Source organism: Gouania willdenowi, chromosome 12 (assembly GCF_900634775.1).
Source record: "Gouania willdenowi chromosome 12, fGouWil2.1, whole genome shotgun sequence".
Taxonomy (NCBI): Eukaryota; Metazoa; Chordata; class Actinopteri; order Blenniiformes; family Gobiesocidae; genus Gouania; species Gouania willdenowi.
Genome location: NC_041055.1, coordinates 12,118,778 through 12,138,265, shown reverse-complemented (window position 1 = coordinate 12,138,265; position 19,488 = coordinate 12,118,778). Strand labels below are relative to the sequence as shown.

The 19,488-nt window shown below is 39.9% G+C and overlaps 1 protein-coding gene across 3 annotated transcripts in view; it reads right to left on the bottom strand.

Annotated features, from left to right (window-relative positions):
* Positions 1 to 19,488, bottom strand: part of pam (peptidylglycine alpha-amidating monooxygenase) — a 40,634-nt gene that overhangs the window by 18,077 nt on the left and 3,069 nt on the right. For all 3 annotated transcript variants that reach the window (XM_028463680.1, XM_028463681.1, XM_028463682.1), the window contains exons 2-11: positions 12,102 to 12,210; positions 11,821 to 11,929; positions 10,318 to 10,375; positions 6,982 to 7,069; positions 4,763 to 4,851; positions 3,606 to 3,689; positions 3,339 to 3,387; positions 3,178 to 3,245; positions 538 to 618; positions 385 to 461 (exon numbers count right to left, since the gene is read on the bottom strand). In XM_028463680.1, coding sequence (XP_028319481.1) covers positions 385 to 461; positions 538 to 618; positions 3,178 to 3,245; positions 3,339 to 3,387; positions 3,606 to 3,689; positions 4,763 to 4,851; positions 6,982 to 7,069; positions 10,318 to 10,375; positions 11,821 to 11,929; positions 12,102 to 12,187 — 789 coding nt within the window. In that variant the 5' untranslated portion in view covers positions 12,188 to 12,210. The remainder of the gene's footprint in view (positions 1 to 384; positions 462 to 537; positions 619 to 3,177; positions 3,246 to 3,338; positions 3,388 to 3,605; positions 3,690 to 4,762; positions 4,852 to 6,981; positions 7,070 to 10,317; positions 10,376 to 11,820; positions 11,930 to 12,101; positions 12,211 to 19,488) is intronic.

The following is a 19,488-nucleotide window of genomic DNA, read 5'->3' as shown; positions in this document are numbered from 1 at the left end:
GCTATAGCAGTGCTATTTAAGAGCCTAAGTCACTCAGTGACATCCAAGAAGAAAAAAATCTACAGTGATTGTGTGGAAACTGTTGGCTCTTTTCTGGAGATGTTGCTACCTTTAGGTGAGCCTACTCATATGTCAAACCCTTTAAGAAAAATCTACACTGGAGGTTTTCAGTTCTTTAATCGACAGACTTGGCAAAAGAATTATGTAAAAAAAATAAATAAAATACATAACCTTCCATCCAATAATAGAAATATTGTTTACAGTGGGGGAAGCCTGGTGGTTTAGCTGTACTGTATAGATAATAAGTCTAAACCAAAGCATATTTAGTGTTTTGCTATTCAAGGGACAATATGATTACTTATTGACTTATTTGCTCACACAAACCTGTGGTAGCTGTGGAGATTGCCTTCCTATCAGAGTCCATTTTCCATCCCGCACCCTGTAGCCACTGACTACTTTACCTGTGAAAGAACCAGTGATTAAGACTTCCAAGCACAGAGAAGATGCTAAATGTTAAAATTTTCTGTAATGACTCACCAAGTTGGTGTGTATGGGTCCTGAAGGCAAATGGGTAGATGGGGTATGAAGTGTAATCACAGGCTACATCAGCATTTGTAACTAAAAAAAAAAAAAATGAGTCAGGGCTTAAAGCTAAATAGTACTGTGGTCAAGGGGTAAAAAAGTGACCTACTTCTCCCGGCGGTAGGACAAAGCAAAACCTGTTCAGTTGGATTTATATTGATAGAAAAGCATGGTTGTATAAATTTTAAGCATGTACAACAATATGAATTAACACCTTTTTTACTACATTAAAATTTCTGTTAAGTCCGATTTTGGCATATTGGCTAATTCTAGTGCTACGTACAGTGGAAAGGACTTATATCATTTTAATACCATTGTATGGGGTAAAGGGGATATCATGGGGTGGGCGATATGGGAAAAAAAATAAATCATATCACAATTTTTTCTTTGTAAAATCACAATTACAATTTTATCACGGTTTTTTTTTTTTTTCCAGATCATTTAGGCTATTTTAAAGTTATTTACCAATAAAACCAACCAATTCACCTACTTAATATCATCGCCCTAAATGGAAAAAAAAAAATTAAAGATCATTTAAGTCAGAGTATTTTTCAAACATTTTTAAAAATGTATGTAAACTATTTATCAAATTGGTTCCAAGTACAATTAACATCAAACAAAAAGGCTGACATGTAAAATTTCAAGTTCTTTCAGTCACACAGTGTTTTTATTTTGTTTAACTAAAGTGGTGTAGCATTAGCAACACTACATAACAAGGCAGCACATCAGTCTAGTGATTTCCATTTAGTTTTTAGGTAACATAAAATCCTAATTTAACCAGTGTTTTGAACCCCTCATTTCCCACAGTTTTACCAATCAAATTCTTTACAAGATAAAACTTTACTGCTTTAGTTACATTAGGCCTAGGTAAGATGGACCAACATTCATTTCTCAATATTTTTCTCAAAATGGCAATAGGCAATATACTGTAAATTCTATTTATTTTTTTTTCAATATAGTTTTACAAGAAAAAACAATAATGGGTCATGGATAAAAATGCCACAAATATCATTTTATTAATCACTAGCAGCACAATATTATAATTTTGTGCTGCTTTTGACTTTTTCCTTCATTAAGACTGAAATGTGTGATTACGTTCTGTAGTGTAGTGAAATCCCATTCAGGACGTTGTCATTTTAAGAAGTGTTTAAACAGCCCTGTGAGCTGCAAGCAGCAGTCTTACCCTGGATTTCCACTGGACCCGTGACTGCACCGTAACTGCTGCAAAAACAGCAACGCAGCTGATGGTTTCCCTTAAAGTAAATGTGTCAATTTCCACCGCAAGCAAATCTGCACCAGCACAGCACCATACTGCTGCAGTATGCTGAACCCGCTGCAGCAAATACGCAGAGCTTCCATTTCTGCTGGATGGAACGGAACATGAAGTAGTGCATAGACACAGAATAAAATATCCGGATCATTTTCAAAATAAAATACTCCGTGTTCAAGGTGGATTGTAATTCCATCCATTGACCAAGGTATACGCTGGCAGAGAAAAACGTCAACCTTCCGGGACCTCCAGCGGACTCTTTTCAGACTCTATCCAAAAACCGAGCACATATTCAGACACAGGGGAATAAAACCTGTCCACTGATACCACATTTTTGAAAAAAACTGGTGCATGTCAATGTCTATACATAAAAATTGTCAATTTTCTGTTTTGATGGTGTTATGGCAATTATTATATCAACCATCATATCATCAAATGTGTGTTCATGTGTACAATTTGTCATGTGTTTATACATGATGACTGCATTATATCGTTGTACTTTTGAACAGAGACGTTGCTCCTTTGCCGAGTCATGTTAGATTTAGATTACCTGCAGTACAGATTGTGCTGTATTCACAGTGCCAGAAACAAACAGTCTCTGCTGAAGGTCTCATACCAAAGCTCTGATAAACAGAGCTCTGTAACAGTGCCTACGTATAAGATGTGATTCTTGTTTTATGGCTTTCACTTCTTCCTTCGGAGAGGGTATAGATGGCCGACTCACATTCTTTCACCTACGCACACACATTGTCAAGACACATCATTGGCTCCAACGTCTCCACTGTTAGAGCATCTGACCCCCTCCTTTCCTCTCATCAGGATGGGACTTTTCTCTATCTGTAAAAAGTTTAAGCCGTGGAACTTTCCAGTTAGTTGCTGGCCGCTTGCCCTGCCTACAGGATGGAAGACCTTTTTTTTTGGATTCCTTTTCATTTACTTCATAATAAATGTTTTTTATAAAATCATCATGCTTTGACTGGACTTCATCATTCAACCAGAGCACAAACCATGTTGCCAAAGGAGGACAACCGCAAATGTCCCCTTACAATGGGAAATAGTATACTATAAAACAAGGTAACTAAAACCAAAAGAAATTGTAACACCTTGTGGTAAACAGGAGATTTAGTTAATATTGTTGTAAACCTTTAAAATGTATACAACCATACTTTTCTATCAATGTATATTCAGACACTTAATTGAAAACAGGTTTTGCTTTGTTCTACCGCCAGGAGGGTAAGTCATTTTTTAGAACTCTTTTCAGGCCCTGACCACAGCACGAATACCGCTAATTTAATATTGGCTCATAGAAATTTAAGAAAACAAACCTTTTTTCCCAGGTAAAATCACTGTGTCCACAGACATGAGGAGGTATATGCCAGCAATAAAAGGCTGCCTGGAAGCATGTCAAAGAACACTGACAGTGTCAGAGCACAACAAAACAAAATTTGACTATTACACTGATCATACTCTTTTAGTAAACACTTACGGTTTGGTTGTCATTGTTAAGGTGAGTCCAGAGCAATCTCTATGATGATCTGTGAAAGAAAAACATTTCTTTAATTATTCACAAATATCAATTTAAAAGACATTTAAAATCACCTCAGTGCCAGAATGAACTTTGTTTACACATGAATGGATTGATGTTATAGCATCAAACGGACAATTGATGTGATTGATTGTATGTCTGAGTCTGAATATGGATGAACTGCTGATGTTTGCACTTGCAGTACAAAAGTACAAACACAGGTCTCACCTCCAAAAGCACCGATATCTCCATAATGGATCTGTAGCACAAAGTATGGTAAGCCTGATCTTTGTCCAACTTTAAAGCCAACATCTGGTAATAAGATAAAAACAACAGAGATTTAGTGCAAAGCATTCAAAACCATCACCCTGGGAGACTCTACATTGAGCTTTGTGGAGTCCTTCTGCTGCCTGGGGACCATCATCACCCAGGACCTCAAGCAGGAGCTGAACATAAGCTCCTTCATCAAAAAAGCTGTCAACAAAGATGATGGTGAACTTTTACAGCTCCATCATCCAGTCCATCCTCTGCTACTCCATCACCATCTGGTACATTGCAGTTACAGCCGAGGACAAGGTCAGACTGCAGTGTATCATCCACTCAGGGAAGCGGATCTGGCGCCCTCCAGCACCTGTACAGGACTCTGAGGTGTACTGGGAAGATTATGGCCAACCCCTCCCACCCTGGACACAAACCGTTCCAAATTCTCCACTCTGGCAGGAGGTTTTGGTCCATCATGAACCAGACCATGAAGACACAAAACAGTTTATTTCCATCTGCCACCAGCTTCATGAACACAGCCATGGTCCTCCACTGACTCCCATCACCACCACCAGGGCTGTGTACTGGTACCAGAAGGAAAGAAACTGTTTTTGTGTTGAGGCTCTGGTCTTGAACTATAAATATATGTTTGTATCCATCCTCTATATTCATTATTATTATTATACTGTTTCTGGTTTGGGGTTTTTTGGTTTGGTTTTTTGCACCATCCACCAAGTCACATTCCTTGTATTGTTTGTATTAAGCGCTACTTGGCAAATAAAACTATTATGATTATGAAAACAGAAAAACATGCCAAGGTATAAATTATCTATAGTACCAACCTTAAAAATTCTAAATCTAGGGAAACAAATTTGTGTTTAGGGTTTGTGAAACTCACATGTAGCGTAGTGTAAGACATGTCCTCAGTTTTATCTAAAGCTATTGCCTAAAGTTAATTTCCTTATTCAGGAATCAGATCAAATTAGGACGTTTTATAAGAACAGATCTGCACTACATGTGTCATCAGCTGGTTGATCTTAATTATTGCATCACACACCTGTAAATAAATCTGAAAAAGGTAATTTGAACCTCTGTTGTGCATAAGTAGAAAAATAAATACAAACCTTTGGGTAACTCAGGATGTGGTGCATTCCGAGCCCAGGCATACATGACTGATGATTCATCCTTGCAGATGCCATTTTTACCACAATCCCTTAAAAATAAACACCACAATTAAAAAATAAAAAACAGTCAATGACAAAATATCTATTAATCAGAAGAAACTGCTTTTTTGTGAATTCAACACTACAAAAAGTAAAAAAAAAAAAGCCTAATTATCTTATCAAACATGCTTTAGATATAGAAATACCGGCTTATTATAAGATAGAATGAACCAGAAATAGGATGGAAAACAACTTTACAAAAACACCCAGTGCAACACTAAGATTATTTGTCTTATTTTAAGAGTAAAACTTATTTTAAGAGTAAAACCAATTTAAAAATGTAAGAATATTATTAAAAAAACCAACAATTTAAAGTTGTTTATTTTGTTCAACTTCTTCATGTTGACTTCAGCAATAATATTGGAAAGTTAATAATAAATTAAAGCTTTTGTGTCTTGATTTCAAGACAAAATTATAATTCTGTTTGAAGAAATTGTCATTTTCAAACTACTTTCATGCTCATGAATAATTCCAAATTAAGGTGCAATTTCTTAAAATTCTTGTTTTAAGTGAACCAATCTTAAATAAAAAGCTTTTCATTGCTTGTTTCTCAGCCTGCCCTTCCTTCTTCCTCTCTCGGCTAAACACTTGATTCAGATCAGTAATCAGGTGGAGAAAGAAGAAAAATTGTATAAATGGGCTGAGGGAGAATGAGGCACAAACATCGCCCAGAAGCGGCAGACACGTGGGGAGAGTTGCCTACTCGACGTCAATGTAAGTCTCTTATTTTAGTTTGGCATGGAGATCACTGGTAGTTCTTTCTTCGTGTTCATTTTGAAAAAGGCTTATTGTTTTGTAATTGCTGTAGTTTAGAGGTTGGACACTGGGTGCAAAGGCCAAATGTGGTGTTAGACTTTAGTGTCCTCCTTACTTTTGTTCAGTTTGGCCAGGTCTCCAAAGCCTTTTGTCTTTTTGAGTTAAAGCTACAGTATGTATAATCCTCCCTCTGCTCCCCATTTCAAAACTGAAACTTAATCTCCCGGTGGAGCTCCAAGCAACTTTTTTTTCTCAATACAGCCTAGTGACAAATATATGGACTTTATCTTGTGTTATCGGACTGTTTTCTGGTGTTTTAAAGACTCTGACATGAATACACGCAGCATTAATTATGTTACTGTTGCTACTTGTCATGTCCTTTGCCTAAATAAACACTTAACACATAAGTTCAGTAAGGAGCCATAACATATTTTAATCAGGGCATAAAGCCAGCAGGAACAGGCAAGTGCACCATCACTTTATTTATGCACTATGGGGTCTATTCTCCCATCTGGACTTAAGCACTTTTTTGCGCGCCTGCAGTTACGCGCTTCTCTTCTACGCGGATTCTCTGGTCCAGGCTGCTGAAACGCCCACTGCGCGTAAGGTATACCAAAAGCGCGTATATGTGAATGAAGGCAGGCTGAAGGAAAGGAGGCCAGTGAAGTCATTTTTTGGGCTGTCTAGAAATCACAGAACATGGAGTTTTCCCAACCCTTGTAAATGTCATTGAAATCCGTGAAAATGATAAATTTCACTTTTAATTTGAAACGCCTTCATTGATAAACAATGAAACCGGTTGATTTGATCAAATCATTGATCAGATTATTGCAGTGTGACTGAGTCACAGTTAAAATCTCTCTCCATGATCAGCATTTCATCAGCATTATCGTCTACAAAGGGATGTTTGCAGTGAAACAGAACTATTGGCTTTCATAATATGCAGTTTTAAAAATAAATTGTTTAAAGCGACCTGAACTGAGCCTCATTAAAATATGTGTGGGAATAATTTGTGGTCCATCCTCATCCACATGACAGCTTGTTTCACTCTGTAGTGGATCAAACTGTGACTTTACGTTGGACATAGTATGTTAATAGTTGAATCACTGTGACCAACGTGGACAGAAGTCCGCGTCTGTCAGAGTTTTAATTAATCGCGCAGCAGCAGCTGAGTGATCACAGCGACTGACTTGAGTACAGTGGGAGAATAGCACACAGCCAAAAACAGCGCCGCTGCGCTGCTTTTTGGACTTACGCGCATGGGAGAATAGATCCCTATATGTTTCCTGACCAAGACATTCCTGGACTTTTTCATACTGCACAAGGTCAAGGTTAGTAGAGATGTAAAAGACTGTAGACAGTACCAGGAGCTGCTGGTGGAGGCAGGGATCCGGCAGCCAAATAGCAACATATGATGGACTGTATTCATGTTGGCATGAGGTATAAAGTCCACTGTTGAAAGAATACTTGTTAGAACAATTTATAAACCTTACTTGGATAGACATGTATTAATTTACATCACTTGTATTAAGTATTAGAAAAAAACATCTTCTGTTTGAAGCAGACACCTTCACCCTCTACAAGCATCAATAAGCACTGGCTGTCCATTAGCCCCTTACTGGTTCAATGGTTCTTCAGACCACTCTGGCAAAGGAGGAAAGTTCAAATGCCATTGATGATTATCATTACCTTTTCAGTGTTTTTGTTGACCTTGTTATGGCAATTATTATATTCATCATCATATCGTCAAATGTGTGTTCATGTGTACAATTTGTCATGTTTTAATACACGGTGAGTGCATTACTCTTTGCACTTTTGAACAGCTGAGTCATGTTAGATTAACAGTACAGATCATATTGTATCCACAGTGCAACACAGTCTCTACTGAAGGCCAAACTCAAACTCACATGCAGATATACACACACACACACACTATCAAGGACAGATATCAGTGGCGCAGGCCTTCCTCATAATATACACGTCTTCATCATCCTCCAACGTTTCCACTGTTGGGCATCTGACCCCCTCCTTCTCCTCACTTCAGGGTTGGGACTTTTTCTCATATCGGTATAAAGCTTAAGCTGTGAAACTGTTAGTTAGTCCTGCATATCCAGAGCCACAGAAGAACCTTTTTGGACCATTCTGTACTCCTTTTCATTTAGCCCTTCTTATACAAGATGGGACACTCTCCTTTTTTGTACTCCTTTTCATTTAGTTTTATAATAAATCCTTTTTTAAAAAATCATCATGCTCTGACTGGACTCCATCATTAAACCAGGGCGAAAATAATGTCTCCAAATGAGGTCAACCGCAAATTTGCCGTGACAACCTTCAAAAAGCCTTTGACAAACTAAATCATACAAAAACATTAGCTAAAATGTACAATATACAAATGAAAAGGTATCTAGTTATTTAAGATAGGAAACAGTTTCAAAATCAATAAAATTTCATATTTTGGTAGAACATTTTAAAAACCACCTACAAAGCTCATTTAAAAATATCGTATCTGCTCCTTTTCATTCATGTTTTTCTTTTTTTTAATGTGGAGGAGAAATACATTTGTTTTAAAATTTCTTGAATGAAATAAAAAAAAAAAACTTGATACCTATGGTATTAGCAGAGCAAAACACCACACAAGAGCTACGATACTAGAGATGCTCTTACTCTGTCAGCAAGCAATACAAAGTGGTCCATATGTACAGTATACACATACATAGGTACATATATACTTTACATCCATTCCATCTATTAATCTTTTTACTGCGGATTCTGTGAGAGGGCTGTGATGCTGTGATTCCAACTCTCACGAGACAATCCGAGGTCAAAGATGGCGGTGACCGGCTGCTAGACATGACCCCGAACTTTTTTCAGAACCAAAGGCCCTTGATCACCTTGAGGATTTCATCAACGACTGTTTGACAGACTTTGCAAAATGGACAAAAACCCTCCCAACCTCACCCCCACTTCCACATCCAAAATAACCTCAGGTAATGAAAAAAAAAAAAAAACCTTCTTTACTCTCCAGGATAGATTTATCTAAAAACACCCCCTGCTGCCCTGAGGTAAGCAACATACAACTCTCTATTAGGGCTGCTCAATTAACTGAAATGTGATTACGAGTTTGATTGTTACACCCATCGATTACAAAAATAACATAATGGAGAAAAAACGATTATTAAAAAGAATACATATATATATTTTTTAGCATATTATTTATTTGCTAAATAAAACAAACCCACAATTTCAGACAACTACAAATAATATAGCTTGGCACACACATGTTATTAATACTAACTTTGAGTTGTTTAATCCACGCACATGCAAGCTCCTCCCCTCCGCCCCGCCCCTCTCAAAGCTAAAGCTAGCCTGCAGTTCAAAATGAGGAAACTTGTTGCTGGTCTTGAAACATGGCAGAGGAAACACAGCAAAAACGCTTGGTAAACAAGCAAGGCAAGTCAAATTCTCTTATATGGGAACACTTTGGGTTTGATGATGAAGACGTAGAGCAAAGACGTATCACGTGCAAGAAGTGTTTTGTGAACATACTTTTTATGTTTTTTTGTACAAGATATAAATAACCTTTTGGTTGACAAATGATCGTTTGAATAATCGGGATTTCAATTATGACTAAAATAATTGTGATTATCATTTTTTCCCATAATGGAGCAGCCCTACTCTCTATCAAACAGAAACTCACGGACTCGACAACAGAATTACACTAATTGAGGTACTACACTGAAAATTTCAATCACTCTGCCAGAGCCTCGAATACAACCAGGAACAGATAGACACAAGACACTCAAACAGTCAGTCAACAGCCTCGCTAACCAGCTCAACTCCACCACTGCAGAAAATAAACACATTAAGGAAACCATCTTCGAAATCCAGGGACTCAGCACTTCCCGAACATTATAATTATTACATATCACTATTAATATCACTATTCTTATTTATTTATTTTTTAAATCTATTTATTTTGTAGTCGCGCTTTAGTGTTTGGATGATTTGGGCTCTTGGCCTGGGGGGGTCCCTTTCTTTCGGACCCCCTCACTTTCAGAGCATCAACCTCACATGAAATGATGGACTTCCCTTGATTGGGTCAACCATAAAGTTGGAGGGTAGGCTCCCAATAGCTTTTTGAATCTGCCCTCCTTATGGGATTTTAGCAGCTCTAAATTGGCCCAGGCCATCTCCTGATTGGGTCTGGCAGCAGCTCAGAGCTTCAAAGGAGACCCGGACAGGAAAAAAAGAAGGGCAAAAAAAAAAAAATAGTGGCATAAAAAAAGGAGTAGTGGTTTAGGTACTCGTGGCCCCGAGGCTTCTTTGGGCCCAAAAGCTACCAGCTGAATCCAAGTCAATGTAGTTAAAAAAAAAAAGTATCATTATTTAATAATCAATATTATTGATTATTAAACACACGCACACTGTTAAAATATAAAGGCTTTGTAAAAGTGCTTCGGGTGTCGGGGTATTGCACCATTGTTTGTTTTTGTCTTTTGCCTTGTGTGCTGCAAAGTAAAATAAAATAAATACATACATAAAAATAAACACCAACTAATAAAGCAAAAATTGGCAGTATTATCAGACAGCTTTGAGCCGACCTGCATCAATCCAAGAAGAGAAGAACCTGTAGTAATGGATTTTTTTTTTTATCCACACAGTGATTTAAATAGAAAAGCAACTGTAAAGTGACCACTTACCAATATAAGCATCTCGGCCAGTTGGAACAGGAGATGCCATGCAAAGATAAGTATCAGACTGAAATGAAAAAGGGTTGAAAAATGTTAACAGCTATTTTTGCTTTGAATAATTGTTGTTGGTCTTATAATTTTGGGACAAATTTGTGGGTTGGAAGAGTTTCTACCTGTAATATATCATATCAGAACTTGCTTGGTCATAAACTCGATATAATAAACTTATTAGTAAAAATGTCAGTAAGCTTAGCCACAGCAAGTAATGCTCATTTGTGTCTTTATGAACCTTTCATTATGCACAAGTGCACCTGTGTCAAACTGAAGGCCCGAGGGCCAAATCCGTCCCTTTTGAGCATTCAATGTGGCCCACAGGAGATAGGAAAAATGACAGAATACATCAATCGTTTTTTTGTCAATTGTGCTGCTTTTGGTTGCTCTAAAAAAAAAAACAAGGAAAAATAAAAGATGCCATTGGAACCCTGTTTTGATTACTGAAAGAGGATAAAAATAGATGTGGCCCGAAAAAAAAACTGTGACTACAGGGGGCGACAGTTCCAACTCTGTGGTTTTGTAGTAGACAATGAAGTCGAGAAGAGGAGCTCTCCTAAGGGACCTGTACTCCCCCTTAAACAGTGCGTGGCTGACACTCAGTTGGGTGAAGTTAGTGAGTAGTCACGGACTGTTGAAGATGCACAAACCCTAAAGATAGGACTGTAAAAACTGTAAAGAACTCCCATTTTTGAAATGCAATAAAAGTGGTGCACAAAATATGGTGCACAATATTGCATTATGTTAGGCATATATCTTTTAAGTATATTTCAAAAATTTTAGGCCAGATTTGTGAAAACACTGGAGGATCCCCTTAAAAAAAAAAAAAAAGAGACCACCACCTCAGTCTGTCAATCAAGAGGCACTGCCCATGTCAACCATGACAGCCCCTCAACACCCAGCGCCTCAAGGAACTCCAGGCTGATCTTAATGCCTGTCGAACATGGGTCAGGTTCGGTCACTACTCTGTCGGGTTCGGAGAGCAAAATGCAGCCCAATCCGCACTCTAACACACGTGCACCAATAGATGAACTATGTTTGTCCTAAATTTCTTACAACTTGGCAACTTTACAGGCAGCAAGGACTTTCCCTCCACCGACGATGATTTACACATGTTTTAATGATGACAAATTAAACAAAAAAATTTAGGCAGTGGTTTATCAGTTATGTACCCCCTATGTGATATTTTTACAGCAATGTACCCCTTTTAACACAAACATGTTTTGGTTAAATTGGAAAAAAATACCTTAATAGCTTGAATGTGTTTTTGATCTCACCATTTGTTTAATCCCTTTGCCAGTGACTTGAAAACTGGTGGTTCCTCCGATTCCTGTATATTAGAAGTTCTTCCTATTCTATCTTTATATATAATTGCTGATATATATAAGATCTGTCATACATATATATCAAAACATCTTGTCATGTTAAGTTTCAAAGGATTAAAAAGTTGATGCAACTCACTGTGGCAGGGATAACCCCAGGCATCCGTAGATCCACAGAGAAATTGTGAGAGTTTTGGAAGACCTTTGGTCTTGGTTTGGACACACAGCTACCTGAATTATCTTGAGACCTGAGGAAAAACGACAGTGTGTTATACTTCCTGATTTACAACAGGACAAATCCATGGTTGCATTACATGATTTACTATACTTCCTATCTTAAATATTTGATTCCCAAATGACTGATTCACTTCACTCAGCCTCACCTTACATTTTTATGTTACCGAAGAAAGATTTTCTTACCTTTTAGACTCGTGCAAGAGTGAGTGAACTCCTATTCCATGACTAGTAAACATTAGCACCAGCAGAAAGAAAACAGAGACTTCCATCACTGCGACAGCAAAGCTTGCGGCTGTGATGGGAAGAAAGGGAGAAGATCAACTTTCTGTGAGATAAGAACGTTTATGTCATCTTTTTTCCCCCTTTCACGAGCAGAGTGATATTAAAAGTATAGCTTGCAATGTTGAAGAGTTAGCATGATTTGAGAGTTTCACTTCCTAAGCCCCACACACTCCTTCCCGTTCTACCAATGCTGCGTCTAAACAAATAACTAGCTATCCAACAGAAAGACGGCAATCTCTACATCACTTATTAGGCCCTTCAGATATGGGGAGAGTTTTGTCTCAAAAATATATCCACAATTTTCACATGTATTTTTCAGATTTTCACAGGTATTTTTAGATCCAAAAATATATCTACAATTTGCACGTGTTTTATAATTTGTGTGTGAATTTATCATTAATTATGTGTGAATCTTCAATTCTGCTTGTGAATTGTGTAAAGTGCCTTTGTGGATTAGCCGGTACGTGCATTTATTTTTTTTAGAAAAACGCAACGCAGTTTTGCTCAGATTCACAAACACACACAAAAGTCCCAATCCACATGTGTGGAAAGTACCAGCCCACCGCTAGGCGGCAGTATTGAAGTCTCTGCTGAAGATGAATTCCATTTTACTGGGAGTCCGATACCAGATAGACTTCGGTAAAGTTGGAATGACATTAAGAGATTCGCGCTTCCAGGATCAATAACTTTTTAACGAAACTTTATCGACACAAATTAAACCTCCTTAACATCGGTGGATAACATGCTACAATAATTGTGAATATATTTGTGAATATTTTTTGAGACAAATATTTCCTCATATTCAGATGCCTCATTTGTCTCGACCATTCAAAGGTCAGCTGCTACAGCTGTCCAATACTTTTTGTTCCCTTTTCGGCAATTACATAATGTATTGACTGATAGAAGGACCATTTTACTCAAAAAAAAAAATTCTAAACAGGATTGTAGATTATACCTTGATAATTTCTTGATTATAGACGTTGCTCCTTGGCGCAGTTTGACTAAAATGTTAAGAGTTGGACAAGAATCAATCAACACTAATACTCCATAATACTACTAGCTTTTGAAAATCGCCGACCCTACCTTTAAATACACTTTGTTTTATGAGAGAACATATTTAATTTGACTATCTTTGAGCAGCCCAGTCAGTTATAGGTACAAAGTAAACTACCGGTATACATAAGTGGGATCATGCTGTGCATTGTTGGATTGTCAGTGCTAAATACATTTTTCATAAATGATTTAGTCTTTGAAGCATGAATATTAAGTTATACAATTGCAATGCTTTAATTTTAGGTGAGGTTAGTACACATTCATAGCCATAAATGCAATGGTACTAATAATTGGCATAATCATTTTGGTTTCATTTTAGTAGTAGTAAGCATCCCTAACATAGATTCTAGGAGCTAAGGTTAAGTACTGTCAGAATGTTAGCTTGTAACCTGAATACTAGTGTAGAATCATTATTGAGGGAACTAGACTTAGTAAATGTGAAAACAAACACACACACACAAAGCATCATAAAAAGATAATGATTTTTGGAACAGGAATAAGATGAGAGAACAAAGAAACCCCAGTCATGCTGTTGGTTATCACTAGACCAGCAAATAGTTAAAAGTGGGGGATGCATACGCCCACCCCTTGGACTCTGAACTGTAGATGAAGCACCATAAAAGTAGACGGAGTCAGATATATTTTTGCATGCAGAGCAGCCTGCTGTAAAAGAAACAGGGAACATTGATCAAGCTTGTAGCTTTACATATATCTGGGTTGTTGATGACGCTAATAAATCTAGTCATGATTGAGGAGAAGAAAGAAAGAAATTGAGTCATGTCCAGCTCAATTGAAACACCAGCATTAAAAGTTCTACGCTGACAATAATAATTTTGTGTTCATGTACAGTATATATCCTTTGTATATCAATGTTCTCATTCCATATATCGGCCATCAACTGATATATTGGTTATCTGTAGATTAGTGCTGCAGCTATCGAATATTTTTGTAATTCTAAGTATTCTGTCGATTTTTTTCATCGATTAATCAAATAAATTACACTTTTGTGTTTGTAAACAACTATAACATTAGTGTGTCGCGAAATATGAATGACCTCTTAAAATGAGCAAGCAATTGTCAATTATTCCTCAAAATTTTATTCAAAATTATTTTTCAAAACTTCAACTTAACAGTAAACAAATGCCAGGACAATATATATATATATATAGGAGCAGCGACTCTACTTTGAGCCCCTCCCGAATGACTGAGCTTCTCACCCTATCTCTAAGGGAGAGCCCAGCCACCCTACGGAGGAAACTCATTTCGGCCGCTTGTACCCGTGATCTTGTTCTTTCGGTCATGACCCAAAGTTCATGACCATAGGTGAGGGTTGGAACGTAGACCGACCTGTAAATCGAGAGCTTTGCTTTTTGGCTCAGCTCCCTTTTCACAATGACGGACTGGTGCAGACTCTGCATCAGTGCAGATGCCGCACCAATCCGCCTGTCGATCTCTCGCTCCATCCTTACCTCACTCGTGAACAAGACCCCGAGGTACTTGAACTCCTCCACCTGGGGCAGAACCTCATTTCCAACCCGGAGAAGGCACTCCACCTTTTTCCAGTCGAGAACCATGGAGGTGCTGATTCTCATTCCGGCAGCTTCACACTCGGCTGCGAACCGATCCAGTGAGAGTTGAAGGTCACGGTATGTTGGAGCCAACAGGACCACATCGTCTGCAAAAAGCAGTGATGCAATACTGAGGCCCCCGAACCGGACCCCCTCAACGCCCTGACTGCGCCTAGAAATTCTGTCCATAAAAGTTATGAACAGAATCGGTGACAAAGGGCAGCCCTGGCGGAGTCCAACCCTCACCGGAAACGATTTCGACTTACTGCCGGCAATGCGGACCAGACTCTGACTCCGGTCATACAGGGAACGAACAGCTCCTATCAGGAGGTTCGATACCCCATACTCCCGGAGGACCCTCCAAAGGAATCCCCGAGGGACACGGTCAAATGCCTTTTCCAGGTCCACAAAACACATGTGGACTGGTTGGGCAAATTCCCATGACCCCTCAAGGACCCTGCTGAGGGTGTAGAGCTGGTCCACAGTTCCACGGCCAGGACGAAAACCACATTGCTCCTCCTGAATCCGAGGTTCAACTATCCGGCGGACCCTCCTCTCCAGTATCCCTGAATAGACCTTACCGGGGAGGCTGAGGAGTGTGCTCCCTCTATAATTGGAACACACCCTCCGGTCCCCCTTCTTAAAAAGGGGGACCACCACCCCGGTCTGCCAATCCAGAGGCACTGCCCCCGATGTCCACGCGATGTTGCAGAGTCATGTCAGCCATGACAGCCCCACAACATCCAGGGCCTTGAGGAACTCCGGGCGGATCTCATCCACCCCCGGAGCCCTGCCACCGAGGAGCTTTTTAACCACCTCGGCAACCTCAGCCCCAGAGATAGGAGAGCCCACTCTCGGGTCCCTGGGCCCTGCTTCCTGATTGGAAGGCGTGTCGGTGGGATTGAGGAGGTCTTCGAAGTATTCCCGCCACCGATCCACAACGTCTCGAGTCGAGGTCAGCAGCGCACCATCCGCACCATACATAGTGTTGACGGTGCACTGCTTCCCCCTCCTGAGATCCCGGATAGTGGTCCAGAATCTCTTCGAAGCCGTCCGGAAGTCGTTCTCCATGGCCTCACCAAACTCCTCCCATGTCCGGGCTTTTGCCTCAGCGACCGCCGTGGCTGCACTCCGCTTGGCCCGTCGGTACCTGTCTGCTGCCTCCGGAGTCCCACAGGCCAAAAAGGCCCGGTAGGACTCCTTCTTCAGCTTGACGGCATCCCTCACCCCCGGTGTCCACCAACGGGTTCGGGTATTGCCGCCACGACAGGCACCGACTACCTTGCGGCCACAGCACCGATCAGCCGCCTCAGCAACAGAGGCACGGAACATGGCCCACTCGGACTCAATGTCCCCCGCCTCCTCCGAGACATGGTTGAAGTTTTCCCGGAGGTGGGAGTTGAAGCTCCTTCTGACGGGAGACTCTGCCAGGCGTTCCCAGCAGACCCTCACTATACGTTTGGGTCTGCCAGGTCTAACCGGCATCCTCCCCACGCCATCGGCGCCAACTCACCACCAGGTGGTGATCAGTTGACAGCTCCGCCCCTCTCTTTACCCGAGTGTCCAAGACATGCGGCCGCAAGTCCGATGACACGACTACGAAGTCGATCATCGAACTGCGGCCTCGGGTGTCCTGGTGCCAAGTGCACATATGGACACCCTTATGCTTGAACATGGTGTTTGTTATGGACAATCTGTGGCGAGCACAGAAGTCCAACAACAAAACACCGCTCGGGTTCCGATCAGGGAGGCCGTTCCTCCCAATCACGCCCCTCCAGGTCTCACTGTCGCTGCCAACGTGAGCGTTGAAGTCCCCCAGCAGAACGAGGGAATCCCCAGAAGGAGCACTCTCCAGTACTCCCTCTAAGGAATCCAAGAAGGGTGGATACTCCGAGCTGCTGTTTGGCCCATAGGCACAAACAACAGTCATGATCCGTCCCCCCACCCGAAGGCGGAGGGAGGCTACCCTCTCGTCTACCGGGGTAAACTCCAACGTACAGGCACTAAGTCGGAGGGCAAGAAGTATAGCCACCCCGGCCCGGCGCCTCTCACCATTGGCGACTCCAGAGTAGAAGAGAGTCCAACCCCTGTCGAGAAGGCTGGTTCCAGAGCCCTTGTTATGTGTCGAGGTGAGACCGACTATATCTAGTCCGAACTTCTCCACCTCGCACACAAGCTCAGGCTCCTTCCCCGCCAGAGAGGTGACATTCCACGTCCCTAACGCTAGCTTCTGTAGCCGGGGATCAGATCGCCAAGGCCCCCGCCCTGGACGACTGCCCGATCCACACTGCACCGGCCTCATATAATCCCTCCTGCGGGTAGTGGGCCTACGGGAGGGCGGGCCCACGTCGTCCTTTCGGGCTCTGCCCGGCCGGGGCCCGTGGGCAAGGCCCCGGCCACCAGACGCTCGCACTCGAGCCCCAACCCCGGGCCTGGCTTCAAGGTGTATATATATATATACACACACAACCTATTTCCTTAACTTTATCAGAATTAAAAAAAAAGTAAAATGGGTGTAGCCATTGCTATCTGGTATGACCTACAGCTTCCTCCACGGAGCATGAAGGACCTGTACGGACAAAACTGTCCATGCGTCGCTGTGGAGGACAAAAAGAAATTGATTTTTACAACAAATTCAATAAACTCTCTCATAAGTAAATCTATATGCTAATGAATGCAGCTTTGTCCATATTTAGCATTCATTTAAATTTTTTAATAAATATTGTTTAGTTTGTGGTTTTTTGTACTCATTTTTATATTTTGTCATTTGGTGTATTTTTCTGTAATGTACGTTTCTTGGCGTCATTCTGTGTATTTTTGTATCTTTCTGTTGTCTTTTTGTGCATTTTTTGTATAATCATTGTTTTTTGTTGCCATTTCAGTGACATTCTGGAGTCATTTTGTGTATTTTTGTATCTTTTTTGGTGTAGTTATGTGCATTTCTGTTGTCTTTGTGTATTTTTTGTATAATTATTGTTTTTTATGATATTTCAGTGTGATTCTGAAGTCATTTTGTGTATTTTTGTATCTTTTTTGGTGTAGTTTTGTGCATTTCTGTTGTCTTTGTGTATTTTTTGTATAATTATTGTTTTTTGTTGCCATTTCAGTGTGATTCGGGAGTCATTTTGTGTATTTTTGTATCTTTTTGGTGTAGTTATGTGCATTTCTGTTGTCTTTTTGTGTATTTTTTGTATAATATTTTGTTTTGTGGGTTTTTTTTTTTACTCATTTTCATATTGTTCTTGTCGTTTGGTGTATTTTTCTGTAATAAATGTTTTTTGGAGTGATTGTGTGTTTTTGGAGTCTTTTTGTGTATATTTACAGTTATTTTGGGTGTTTTTGTTGTCATTTTGGGTGTTTCTGGAGTCATTTTTGTGCATTTCCATTACCGTTGTGTATACTTTTTGTATCAATATTGTTTATTTTAGTCATTTAGTATATTTTTATTATAAATACCTTGTGTGTGGTGAGGACGTGTGTTTAAAAAAAAAAAACTATATTTATGCATATATGCATTTCTTTATGATCATTAGTAGTCTTTGATATAGTTAATCTCAGTTTTTGTCTTTTGAAAAACACATTGGGACACGGTTTGTGCTAACATCCTTATCTAAGGTTTTTCGAGAGTGTGTGTGTGTGTGTGTGTGTCTCTTTCTGTAGCACCACACGCGCGGGAGAGGTGAATAAGAAAGTTATGCGAGTGAGATTTTAGAGCATTTGCCCTCTTGTTACTTATGCCTCATCACTATTAACTCATAATATAGGCTAAAATGCATCACCTTGAAGAGGACGTTTGCAGAAGAGGCATTCACGTGAGAATGTTTTCTTTCCAGGTGCTACAGCATCGTGGATGTCCTGCTATGGTAGGCTAGATCCATCTTACAGTATCTACACTGGACTACATTGTCTGCCTTGCAAGCATAAAATGGTCCCACACTTTAGACATTTTCTGTTTATTTTACACTCCACCGGTGTACACATCTTAACGCTATTGCCAGAGAAAATAATGCGTCACTTAATTCAGTCCGGGTGAAACATGAAGACGCCAGAGACTTTGGTGACATGAATAAAACGAAGCCTCGAAGCTTTTTTGTGATCGAATTAGTCGAGTTATGCAATGAATCCTTTCACCCCTACTGAAGATACATTGGATATCGGCTTTTAATACCCCAATATTGGCATCGGCCTCAAAACTCCCATATCGGCCGAACTCTAGTATACATTTCATATTTGACCTTAAAGTTATCAAATCTATCAATAAATCCTTGCTTACAACAGTTATTATTAAAAAGCAACACAAACATCTAATCTATTTCAATGTAGGCTCTCACAATATTAGTTGCAATAGATATATCCATATTTACACAATGTTTCTTTTGTAATCGTGCACAACAACAAAGATTTCTACATCTAAGTGGAAGATTTTGTTACCTAACATTTCGTGTTGTGAATGCTGAAAGCAGTCGCAGATAGCAGCCAATTCACAGCTGGAGACTAGTTGGCATTTTAACACCTCGAGGTACAGTCTAACCGCAAGCGACACTCCTAATTCAGACATGCATACATTGCCAATATTCTTCAACAAGCATGGTCTCAGCAAGGCTTAATCTCCATTATCCACTAATCCTTTGATAACTCCATTTAAGGTACAATAATCCAAGGCTTTA